The sequence below is a fragment of the Pseudophryne corroboree genome, chromosome 8 (assembly GCF_028390025.1).
Source record: "Pseudophryne corroboree isolate aPseCor3 chromosome 8, aPseCor3.hap2, whole genome shotgun sequence".
In the NCBI taxonomy this organism is placed as follows: domain Eukaryota; kingdom Metazoa; phylum Chordata; class Amphibia; order Anura; family Myobatrachidae; genus Pseudophryne; species Pseudophryne corroboree.
This window is the reverse complement of record NC_086451.1, coordinates 116,844,003-116,856,733: the sequence shown is the minus strand read 5'-3', so window position 1 is coordinate 116,856,733 and position 12,731 is coordinate 116,844,003. Positions and strand designations below refer to the sequence as shown.

The following is a 12,731-nucleotide window of genomic DNA, read 5'->3' as shown; positions in this document are numbered from 1 at the left end:
GGTGAAAATGAACGTGCTCCCTCGGATACTTTACCTATTCCAGACCCTCCCGATATTTATTCCTCCATCTGTTTTTAAATTCTTACAATTTCACACGTCACAATTTATATGGCTAATAAGCGCCCCCAAGTACGATTGAAACCTCTACAGCGCCCCACATTTAGTGGCGGCCTAGGCATCCCAGACTTTAGAAGATATTATTTAGCCACACAGCTCTCACACTGCGTACAATGGTGCAACCCCGAATCTCGCAGAGTCTGGGTATCTATAGAAGCCGCCGACCTAGGTCTCTCTACCCTCTCTTCTCTTCTCTGGCTTTCGAAATCCTCCCGCCTTAGAAATGTAGCATTCCACCCCATAGTTTACCGCTCACTAACGGTTTGGGACTTTGCTAATAGGAAATTCGGCTTGGCCCCAGCCACATCCCCTATCATCCCAATATTACACAACCCTGCATTCCCTCCTGGTACAAATAGATCATTGTTTGCCCCTTGGCAGGATAGAGGTATTTTATATCTGAATGATATCACCAGGGATACCAGTTTTCCTCAATTTACTCAGATTCAAGAAAAAATTTATATTCCCTCTAGATACTTTTATCAGTTTTTACAACTCAGACATTTTCATTCCTCACTGCACATTCCTCTCTAGCAGACCCCTGACCACGTTTGAGACTATATGTTTCAGACGCCACTCAACCAAAGGCCTTATTTCCCTCTTATATACTACTCTAACTGGGGACCCTCCCTCTCAGCGTGATCCTCATGAGAGAGCATGGGAAATGGACCTAGGCTAGGCTTTAGATGACGAGGAATGGTCTGAAGCCTGGGGTAACGCGGTGTCTAGCTCCATCTGCGTTAGAATCAAAGAGAATATCTATAAATTATTATATAGATGGTATTATGTACCGTCTCGCTTGAGCAAAATGTACCCGGATACGTCGGATAGGTGTTGGAGAGGATGTGGCGCAGAGGGCTCTTTCCTACACATATGGTGGTCATGTCCTAAAATAGTGCATATGTGGAGGGAAGTGATACATTTTATTTCTAGCTTATTGCAGATTCCTATTCCTTCCGACCCTAAATACATTCTCCTCCCCTTAAACCTGCCAACGCTAACAAAATTTCAAAATAAACTGATGCGTCATATAGTCTCTGCAACGACATGTCAACTAGCTGCAGATTGGAAAAACCCTATCCCGCCTTCCATGCAATCTATAATTGCCCGTATCTGGTACGTTTACAGCATGGACTACATGACTAGCATCATAAACTGCTCCTCTAAGTCATTCGATAAAATATGGAGTCCATGGCTGGCCTCCCAGCACGCCCCTTCACCTTTCAACTTGTGATTCCCCATACTATATTTGATGGGACCCTCCCGAGGACTCTACCCCATCCTATTTTGTTTATTTCTCTCTTTTTCTTTCTTCTTCTCTGTCTTTATTTCTTCTCGACCTCTCTCTATTTTTACTTATTAATGTCAGTCGGTCAGCTGCGCTGCTGACTGCCACCTTTTCTGTTTTATACTACCCGCTATCTGGGTCAAAAATGGATCACTGTTCATTTTTTTGGTTATCTTTATAATTACCAACTATTATACTGTATTTGCAACGTAATATACTGTAACCACTGTCTGTTGGTATCTGTTTGTTTTTGTGATCCCATGAATAAAAATTATTTAAAAAAAAAAGAAAAGATAGTCAATATTGACACTTAGCCAAAATCGCATATAGTCAGTATCACAAGCACAGTCATTATGTGCTTGCAATGCCAACCTAGCCCCTGTCGCATAGTGAAAATCGGGGTTATCCCGAATCTCACTGTGTGTATGCACCTTAAGGTTCACTTGTGTGGTGCGGTACAATTTTTTTTTCTGCATGTTCACATATCTTATGATTGACAGTCACCAGCACATGTGCTTAGGTAGGGGTGAATTTAGACTATACAATTTTCATCTTTAGGTCTGACTGCCTGTGTCTGAACACTGTAGCTGCCAGCTCTGTCTTTGCAACAGATAAAAGTGATTTCTCGATTTCTCTGACCCCTGTCTGTCTCTCCACTGATCTTTCTCTGACCCTTGTCCGTCTTTCCACTGATATCTCTCTCTCTCTCTCTCTCTCTCTCTCTCTGACCTGTCTGTCTCTCCACTGATCTCTCTCTCTCTGACCTGTCTGTCTCTCCACTTATCTCTCTCTCTGACCCCTGTGTCTCTTTCTTTCTTTCTTTCTTTCTTTCTTTCTTTCTTTCTTTCTTTCTTTCTTTCTTTCTTTCTTTCTCTCCACTGATCCCGCTTTCTCGGACCCCTGTGTCACTCCCCCTCTCACTCCCTGTCTGTCTCTCCACTGATCTTTCTCTCTCTCTCTCTGACCCCTGTGTGTCTCTCTCTTACCCGTCTGTCTCTCCACTGATCTCTCTCTCTCTGACCCCCCTCTCTCTCTCTTTGACCCCTGTCTCTCTCTCTCTCTCTGACCCATGAGGAGGAATGAGTGGAGGGGGAGGAGTCAGGATTCATTCATAAACCGCCCCCCCCCCCCTAAAAGAAAAGTCTGGATCCGCCCCTGATTGTGAGGCTTCATGATAAAGGCCCATACAGAAATACACCCAAATTGGGGGCTGGCTTACCTAGGAGCCACCCCTGGAATCTCCAAGTAGCACTACAGGAACCAGCATGCCTTCCAAATGCTGATCCCATACAATGCCTTTCACAACTGCAAACACAGTAAAAGCTGCTCAATCAGTCTGGAAACACATACTAAGGTGCATGAAAGGAGCCCCCCTTTGTTTTCTGTGACCACTCCCTTTCATGCACCTGATAAATTCTGGCAGACTTATTTAACAGCTTTCATTGTGTTCGCTCTTGCCCCAACTGCAATGTTCCCCTGTTTTGTACCTGGTCCAGGAATCTGAGCGCTTTTGCAGCGGATGCCATGACTACTCAGTTCCCCTATTGTTGGCCCGCATTGTCAAACGAATCTGGTTTTAGGATATACGGATAATCCTGGTAATTCCAGATTGGCTCCTGCAGTCCTGGTGCACAAATGTTCTCAAATTGTCCGTGGGTCCAGGTTTGCAGCTTGCCTTATGTCCAGATCTCTTGCAGAAAGTCTCTTGAAGTATAGATTTTTGCACTATTTAATTCTCTCCTGCCTGCTTTTTGATGTGAATAAGCATGGCTGGTCAGCTGGAATGCAGATAAGGTGAGAGTTCTTCCTGGGCTTCTATGGACCAGTTGTGTCATTCAGCCAGCTGGTCCCCTGTCCACACCTTCACAAAACATTTTTCCTGTTTTCACATCCAAGGGTTCTAGTTTCTGACGGAATGATTTACATTCAGGTTTGCGCATACCCTCCCCTAAGGGTGGCTTTTAAACATCCCATAGGCTAGTGTCCCCCAGACTGGATAAAAGGGAAAATGGGATTTTTGTACTTACTGATAAATCCTTTTCTCTGATTCCACCTGGGACACACTGTGGGGTAGATGTATGAAGGGTCAGTATGGGGGTGAAGTGGTATTGGCACATGTTATCTACCCCATGTATGACTGCCCCTGTCTACATCGGTGTGGCTATCTACAAGATAGAGCACCAGTATGTCAGGCAATGTATGAACAGTTGGTGGCACTGACCGTTCCAGCAGCAGTAGCTGTCGATTTCGACAGCTGCAACTGACGTTGCCCCATAACCACAGCAGGGACAGCTCTACCCCTGGCTACTATGGCTGCCGGCTCTGGGCTGCACAGGAGATCTCACGATAGTGGCGAGATCTCGCGCATGGCCAGTGAGCTGGCCTGAAGGAGAGACACAGCTGTGGGATATGGCAGGGATCGCCAGAGGGGTGAGATTTCACTCCCCTGCTCCAGCAAACGAGATGTTAATACATCTTGTCGGTTCTGATTCCTTCTTTTGCCTCAGTAAAGAGGTGAAGCAGGAAGTGCTAAAGCGGCACAATATGTGCCGCATAATACATCTCCCCCTGTATTCCTATCCTTACACCCAGTGTTTTGTTGGTTTGTTTACTCTGAGCTGGTTTACTCTGTGTTGTCCACCCATGGTTTAGGGCTACTTTTGAAGTTGCACTGACAACCAGGGGTTGCAGAGGGGAGAAGCTACTGTCTTAAAGTTATACTAGTATAATAAGTGCCAGCTCCTACATTCCCCTTCAAGCAACCCATGATCCAGTGTTCCCCAGATGGAATCAGAGCAAAGGATTTAATGTTAAGTATTGAAATCTCATTTTTAGAACTTTAAGGACCAATCCTTGGAGAGTGATAAATTGCACATTGATAAAGTACCAGCCAATCCGCTCCTAACTGTGATGTTACAGGTCATGTTCGAAAAATGACAGTTAGGAGCTGATTGGTTGGTACTTTATCACCATGCAATTTTTCACTCTCCAAGGCTTCATAACTCTGGGCCTAAGAAACCTGATCAGGTATTTCTGTGATGCCATTTAAACTGAAGGAGAAGATTTGGGTGTTTAATTACGAAGAGCTGGGTTGTAAAACCCAACACTTCTGATCGTGTTTATGCCTGCTATTTTATAGGACAAAGCTTTTACTAGCACTGTCTTGCTAGTAATAGCATTGCTGTTTTAAATATCAGGCATACACATGCTCAGATGTATCGGATACTACAGAACCGTTGTGTTTCTGTTGCAGGTTTTAGTTAAATATCTTCCCTAATATTTTTGTAGAAGCATAAAATACTGTAATACGGTCTCTCATTTTATTGTATCATTGTTTCTCGGTCTGACGTTTTTACAGTGTATTATATTTATTTATTTTCAGAGTTTCCCAAACTCCACCATTATAGTCCGGGGGTTTATTTGCTAAAGTGCGGGTATATGGAAGTGGAGATGTTGCTCATAGCAACCTATAAGATTCTATCTAATATCTTCTAGAAGATGCAAGATAAATAAGTAGAATCTGGTTGCTATGGACAACATCTCCACTTCTGTAAATCCGCACTTTAGAAAATATACCTCCAAGTTTTAAGGATATCAGTGCTTGAACACAGGTGACTTAATTAGTACCTCAGTCCTTTTGAATTAACCGTCTGGACTCAAGCGTGGATATCCTTAAAACATGCACTGTAATGACAGAGTTTGTGAAACTCTGGTTAAAACTGTTGTAACTCTCCCTCTAAGGTGCTACTGGGACTTGGTGGCACCTTACAAATAAAATATAACAATAATGATAATAAACTTGCCATTTTTACCTATGGGTTACAACTTTCAGCTGTTAAAGAAAGAAGAGTTGCTCAGCAAAACAGAGCAAGACTTGGCAGTACAAAGGACAGAGGCAGAGGCTTCCAGAGCGGAGCTTCAGGACACCCAAAAGTTGGCAGCTAAGCTAAAGAAGGATCTTCGGCAACTGCAAGAGGAAAACTCCAAGCTGACTCAGCAGACGTGAGTAGCAGCAGGAGCAGTATGCAATAGGTGTGTCACAGTTTTATAACTTTTTGTCCTGCCAAGCAATTGAGTAATGCTAGGATCTGAGAGCTGTCAGCAGCAATAATACTGAATCAGTAAGGATAATAAGTATACATTAAGGCTAGAGTACACAGTGATGTGCACACAAAAGAAGGCTTGAGGCGCAGTGATTGTAATTAAAGATAAGTGATGGTCTGGATTATGCTTTTGTTGAAAAATCATAATGTAAAATCCATTGAGCAATGCATTAGAATAAAACTAGATATGCCGTATGGCACTTAAAATATAGATAGCCATGTGTATAGTATCACCCTCTCAGTGCCCACACACCAGAGCCCCCTAGTCTGTGGGCACTGTTTGGAGGGTGAAGATGGAATTGATGTGCTACCTAGTGGCATGTACAGACCAGAAGCTGACATGGCAGTGACTCTATCCAGAAGTCTGTTCTCCAGTAACTAAGGGGAAAATGTACTAAGCAGTGAAGAGAGTGGAGAAGTTGCCCATGGCAACCAATCGGCATTAAAGCAACATCAGCATCAGCTGATTGGTTGCCATGGGCAACTTCTCCACTGGCTCACTTCTCCACTGTTTTCGCTGCTTAGTACATCTCCTCATAAGTTGCATTGCTTAACGGTGTCTGTCGGTTACACAGGACAGAATTGTCAGCAGCTCAAGAAGGAGCAGAGATAAAGATTACGGAGCTGGAACAGCGGCAACAGGAACTTCAGGATTTCATTCAGCAGCTCTCAATAGACTTGCAGAAGGTTGGTTACCAGTGCCCTTACGCTCTCATCACATACACTGCATGTAGCTTAAAGCCAGCCACTCCCAGTATGGACGAGATCTGGCTATTCAGGGCTCAGGCCAAACAAAGGAATTTCTCCCAGCATTACCATTAGTGCATTTGAAACCATATAAATGAGTCAAAATCTTCAGTCCTCTCCTCATAAAATCTACCAGCATGCCCAAAAAGTGTTCTTGTTATTTTGCTCAGACTATTATTGTTTATGGAGGTCATTGTGGGACTATAAATTGCAGTGTTACTGCAAGTTTCCATTATCACAGGTATCATAGACGATACGTTTTAATATATATGTATGGACTTGGCTATTTATTTGTTTAAAAAGAACAATAAAAAATATTTTCTCGTTTAGAACTGTGTAGTCTGTCTAATATATATTTCTCTATCATCCACTAGGGGACACTGGAGAACTAGACAGCTGGGGTGTGAAGGATGCAGAACGGAGGTAGCACAATGTAGTAAAAAGAAAAAATTATGCACAGCTGGCCCCTCCCCCTTCACGCCCCCCATCCCCAGTTTGAAAAATTGTGCTGGAGGTAGCAGCACGGGAAATGTTTTTTTTTATATATAAATTTACAAGTGGGCCGATCCAGCCTATATGAAAGAAGGGTGAAGTCTCCCACAATCTATACTTGACGATATATTGTGAGACAAAGATCCCGGTGGAAGGGATCGGCGTCTCACTCAGAAGATCATCAAGCAGTGAGTACTCAGCAGAGGCATTGCACACAGCAGGGGGGCTTATCCCCCCAGGGGCAGATGTGGCCTTCCCCACGGGCGGTAGCGCAGTACAGGCTTTACAGGCTTTACTGTCTTTACAGGCGCGCAGCTTACTGAGGAAAGCCGCTGAGGTCATCGCTGAAGCGGAGACCCGGCGGCAGAGCGCCGCAGGGACCCAGGATAGGAGGCTCCGAGTGGTGGTCACGGGTCAGAGTCAGGTGTGCAGACGGCAGCAGGAAGCAGCCAGAGCGCATTACAGGACGTGGGTACAGGAGAAGCTAAGGTAATGGGGGCTCCCTGTGGGCGCGCAGGACAGGCTAACGGGGCAGACATGCATAGTCTCCACAGAAGCAACCGGATACATTAGGGATCAAAGACTGCGAGGTGCATACTAAAAATCAGTTTCAGCCATTTTGGTTAATATCCTGGGCCGAAACCTCACTAGAAATCTGGATCAACAATATCATTTCCCAGGGATACAAAATAGAGTTTCTGAACCGACCTCACAGTCAAAGAGTGTGTTTCTTGTACAGCAGAGTGTTCCTCTTCACCAGGGGGCTCACTACTGGGTACTCAGGGCAGTGCACCTTCCCAGAATAGCGGGGCTGAACCGGAATGGGTTAATTCCATTAAGAGAATGATCTCAAATATTTCTACAAAGCTATCCCGCAATGAAAAAGAGACGCAATACTAAAGACATATTGTGGATGAGTTGATGAATAGAGACTCAGTCCCCAAGCCAGCATCTCAATACCCCCATCCCCTTCATTTGTCCGCAAAATGATCTCTGGCCCATGTCCTGCAGTCTGACTGACGCTGAAGGGTCAGACATGGAGGAGGGTGAGGTGGATTTGGAGGGGGGGATGCTACTCTGTAACAAGGAATAATAGCTCTTATAGAGGCTATCAGAGATGTTCTGCAAATTCCTGATAAGGTGTCAGAGGAGTGTGAGGATTCTGATATTAATGTAAAAGAGAAGTCCTCAGTCACTTTTCCTGCGTCAAAGGAATTGAATACCCTGTTTGAAGAACCGTGGGTTAATCCTGATAAGAAATTTCAATAATTCGTAAAATTGAGACTACACTCATATCATTGTACACAGCTGCTGGGGTGGCCCAAAGACCTCTATTGCATGTGCGTGGATCACAAAAGCCATTGCTAAATGGTCAGGTAACCTAATTGAGGGGTTACATTCCTTGTCTAGGGGGGATGTTGTTTTACTCCTGCAGCATATACAGGACTCTGCGAACTTTATGGTGGAAGCCATAAAAGAGATTGGTTTGCTTAATGCACGCACCACCGCTATGGCAGTGTCAGCACGCAGGGGCTTATGGCTACGCCAGTGGACTGCTGATGTGGACTCCAGGAAAGGCGTGGAAGGCCTACCATTCACAGGAGAGGCCTTGTTTGGAGACGAACTAGATAAATGGATCTCCAAAGCTACTGCGGGTAAGTCTGTGTATCTTCCTTCCGCAGCTCCCCCAGCCAGGAAAGCTTATTCAGCTTCAAATTTAGTGCTTCTACAGCCTCCAGAGGCGCAAGAGGTAAACCACACAAACCAGCAACTACTCAGGGTCTGCTTCTTCAAAGCCTTCAGCATGACGGTGGACCGCGAGGCCTGGAGGTCTGTCAGGTGGGAGCCCGACTACAATTCTTTAGTCACATCTGGTCAAGTTCATGCCGGGATCCCTGGGTAATAGATCTTATTTCCCAGGGCTACAGACTGGAGTTCCAAGAGCTCCCACTTCACAGATTCTTCAAATCAGGCTTACCAGCTTCACAAGAAGCAAGTATAACTTTACAGCAGGCCATCCAAAAACTGGTACAGCATCAAGTCATTGTTCCAGTTCCACCACATCTACACAACAAGGTGTACTATTCCAACTCGTTTGTAGTACCGAAACCGGACGGTTCGGTACGTCCAATGCTGAACCTCAAGTCCTTGAACCCCGTTCTTAAGAGTGTTCAAGTTCAAGATGGAGTCTCTGAGAGCGGTGATCTCAGGTCTGGAGGAAGGTTCCTTGTGTCTCTGGATATCAAGGATGCATACCTTCACATTCCAATCTGGTCGCCTCACCAGGCTTATCTACGGTTTGCACTACAGGACTGTCACTACCAGTTCCAGGCCTTACCATTTGGTCTCGCCACGGCACCGAGGGTGTTCACCAAAGTGATAGCAGAGTTGATGTTTATACTCTGCAAGCAGGGAGTGAACATAATTCCATACCTGGACGATCTTCTGATAAAGGAGCCATCCACAGAGAGTTTGCTGGACAGCATTTGCCTCTCAACCAAACTTCTCCAAGATCACAGGTGGATTCTGAACCTTACGAAATCTCACCTAGAGCCAACACGGAGGCTCCCATTCCTGGGAATGATAATGGACACGGAGTCGCAGAAAGTGTTCCTTCCGTTGGAAAAGGCATTGGTAATCCAGTCGATGGTTCGGGATGTCCTGAAGCCAACCCGGATATCGGTGCATCTATGCATTCACCTTCTGGGGAAAATAGTGGCCTCTTACGAGGCGCTTCAATACGGAAGGTTTCACGCAAGACCCTTCCAGCTCGATCTGTTGGACAAATGGTCCGGATCGCATCTTCACATGCACCAGAGGATTCGTCTGTTACCAAAAGCCAGGATCTCCCTTCTGTGGTGGCTACAGACCTCACACCTCGTCGAGGTTCGGAATTCAGGACTAGATCCTGTTAACCACGGACGCAAGCCTCCGATGTCGGGGAGCAGTCACCCATGGGGTGCAGTTTCAAGGAAGATGGTCAAGTCAGGAAGTTGTCCTTCCAATCAACATTCTGGAATTTAGGGCCATATACAATGCCCTTCTGCAGGCCTCTTATTTTCTTCAGGATCGGGCCATTCAAGTCCAGTCGGACAGTAACGGCAGTGACGTACATAAACCCTCAGGGCGGAACGAAAAGCAGAGCAGCAATGTAAGAGGTGTCAAGAATTCTCCTCTGGGCAAAAATAAACGCTGTGGCATTGTCAGCGGTCTTCATTCCGGGAGTAGACAACTGGGAAGCATACTTCCTCAGCAGACACGACCTGCACCCGGGGGAGTGGGGCCTTCACCCAGAAGTGTACAGGTGCTTGACACGTCGGTGGGGATATCCACAGATCGACATGATGGCCTCTCGTCTCAACAAGAAGCTCAAGCGGTATTATTCCAGGTCGAGAGACCCACAGGAAGTGGCGCTAGATGCTCTGATGATTCCATGGTTCTATCAGATGGTGTACGTGTTTCATCCAGTTCCTCTGATCCCAAGAATTCTCAAAAGAATAAAAAGGGAAAAGGTTCAAGCAATACTCATTGTTCCGGACTGGCCAAGAAGGGCCTGGTACGCGGACCTTCTGGAGATGCTCCTCGAAGATCTGTGGCCTTTACCTCTTCGCGAGGATCTTCTGCAACAGGGCCCGTTCGTCTACCAGGACTTACCACGGCTACGTTTGATGGCATGGAAGTTGAAAGGCTGATTCTAGCCAGAAGAGGGATCCCTAACAAAGTTATCCCGACTATGATCCAAGCGAGGAAGGGGGTAGCATCTAAACATTACCACCATCTCTTGGTGTGAGAGCAGACATTATTCTGCTGTGGAATTTCACCTGTGATGTTTCCTGCTTTTTCCGCAGGCAGGTGTGGATATGGGCCTACGTCTGGGCTCCATAAAAGTCCAGATTTCGGCCTTGTCCATTTTCTTTCAGAAACAATTGGCTTCTCTCCCTGAGGTCTAGACATTTTGAAAGGTGTTCTGCGCATCCAAACTCCCTTTGTGCCTCCCACGGCACCTTGGCATCTCAATTTGGTGCTGCAGTTCCTCCAATCGGACTGGTTGGAACCATTACAGGAGGTGGACGTAAAATATCTTACGTGGAAGAACGTCACACTGTTGGCCTTGGCTTCAGCAAGACATGTGTCGGAGCTGGGGGCTTTGTCTCACAAGAGCCCCTATTTAATTTTCCATGAGGACAGAGCTGAACTCAGAACTCGTCAGCAATTTCTTCCGAAAATGGTGTCAGCGTTTCACATCAACCAACCTATTTTGGTTCCGGTTATCACCGACACTTCCTCTACTTCAAAGTCTTTGGATGTTGTGAAGGCTTTGAAGGTATACGTAAAGAGGACAGCTCGTCACAGGAAATCCGACTCGCTGTTCGTTCTATATGATCCCAATAAAATTGGGTGTCCTACTTCAAAGCAGACAGTTGCACGCTGGACCAGGCTCACTATCCAGCATGCTTATTCCAAGGCAGGTTTGCCTGTTCCAAAATCTGTACAGGCCCACTCTACTAGGTCGGTGGGTTCTTCATGGGCGGCTGCCCGGCGTGTCTCTGCTTTACAGATCTGCCGAGCGGCTACTTGGTCTGGTTCGAATACGTTTGCTAAGTTCTACAAGTTCGATACTTTGGCCTCTGAAGACCTTCAGTTTGGTCAATCAGTTCTGCAGGAACCTCAGCACTCTCCCACCCGGTTTGGGAGCTTTGGTACATCCCCATTGTACTAAATGGAACCCCAGTATCCTCTAGGACGTAAGAGAAAATAGGATTTTAAGTACCTACCTGTAAATCCTTTTCTCATAGTCCGTAGAGGATACTGAGCGCCCGCCCGGTGCTTCATTCTTCCTGCACTGTTGCTCTTCCTGTTTAAAGTTGGGTTAGCATAGCTTTCCTCTGTTTGTGTGTGCTGGTTCTGAATCTCACCACTATCTTTATCCTTCTCTCAAAGTATGTCCGTCTCCTCGGCCACAGTTTCCTAGACTGAGTCTGGTAGGAGGCGCATAGAGGGAGGAGCCAGCCCACACTATCAAATTCTTAAAGTGCCCATGGCTCCTAGTGGACCCGTCTATACCCCATGGTACTAAATGGATCCCCAGTATCCTCTACAGACTGTGAGAAAAGGATTTACCGGTAGGTAATTAAAATCCTATTTTCGTCCTCCCACGGCCATGTGGAATCTCAGTTTGGTGTTAGAATTTTTAAGATCGCCCGTTTTCGAGCCTTTGGAAAGGGCGGATCTAAAATATATGCGCTGGAAAGCAGTCCTGCTCCTTGCTTTAGCATCAGCAAGAAGGGTCTCGGAGTTAGGTGCCCTATCATGTAAAAGTCCTTTCCTAGTATTTTATGAAGACAGCTTGGAGCTCCGTACTAAAGCGGAGTTTTTACCTAAGGTGGTTTTGGGTTTCCACATAAACCAGTCGATTGTGGTCCCCTCCTTCCAAGGTTTGTCTGAGGAGGACTTGTCTTTAGATATGGTCAGAGCCTTACGGGTCTACGTGCAGGCTACGGATTCTATTAGGAAGTATTGACGCGTTGTATGATGGACCCAGGAGGAGTTGGCCGGCTTCGAACAAACCTTTGTCAGATGGATATGACTAACCATCAAGCAGGCATATATTTCTCGTGGTAAAAGAGTTCCTTATCGGGTAGGTTCTCATACCACGAGACCAGTGGGAGCTTCCTGGGCTGCGGCTAGAGGAGCTTTGACTACCCAACTTTGCAGAGCTGCAACGGGGTCATCAGAACACACGTTTACTCGTTTCTACAAGTTTGATACTTTTGCACCTAGAGATGCATATTTTGGACGTTTGATTCTTCAGGCTTCGGACAGCACTCCCACCAATGTGAGTATCTTTGGGACGTCCCCAGCTGTCTAGTTCTCCAGTGTTCCCTAGTGAATGATAGAGAAAAGTGGATTTTGGTACTTATCGATAAATCCATTTCTCTGAATCCACTCGGGAACGCTGGACGCCCACCTCAGTGCTGTCAGCC

The 12,731-nt window shown here is 46.0% G+C and overlaps 1 protein-coding gene across 5 annotated transcripts in view; it reads left to right on the top strand.

Moving 5' to 3' along the window:
- Window positions 1–12,731, top strand: part of GOLGA1 (golgin A1) — a 217,811-nt gene that overhangs the window by 117,789 nt on the left and 87,291 nt on the right. For all 5 annotated transcript variants that reach the window (XM_063936885.1, XM_063936884.1, XM_063936886.1 and 2 more), the window contains 2 exons: window positions 5,238–5,407; window positions 6,084–6,195. In XM_063936885.1, coding sequence (XP_063792955.1) covers window positions 5,238–5,407; window positions 6,084–6,195 — 282 coding nt within the window. The remainder of the gene's footprint in view (window positions 1–5,237; window positions 5,408–6,083; window positions 6,196–12,731) is intronic.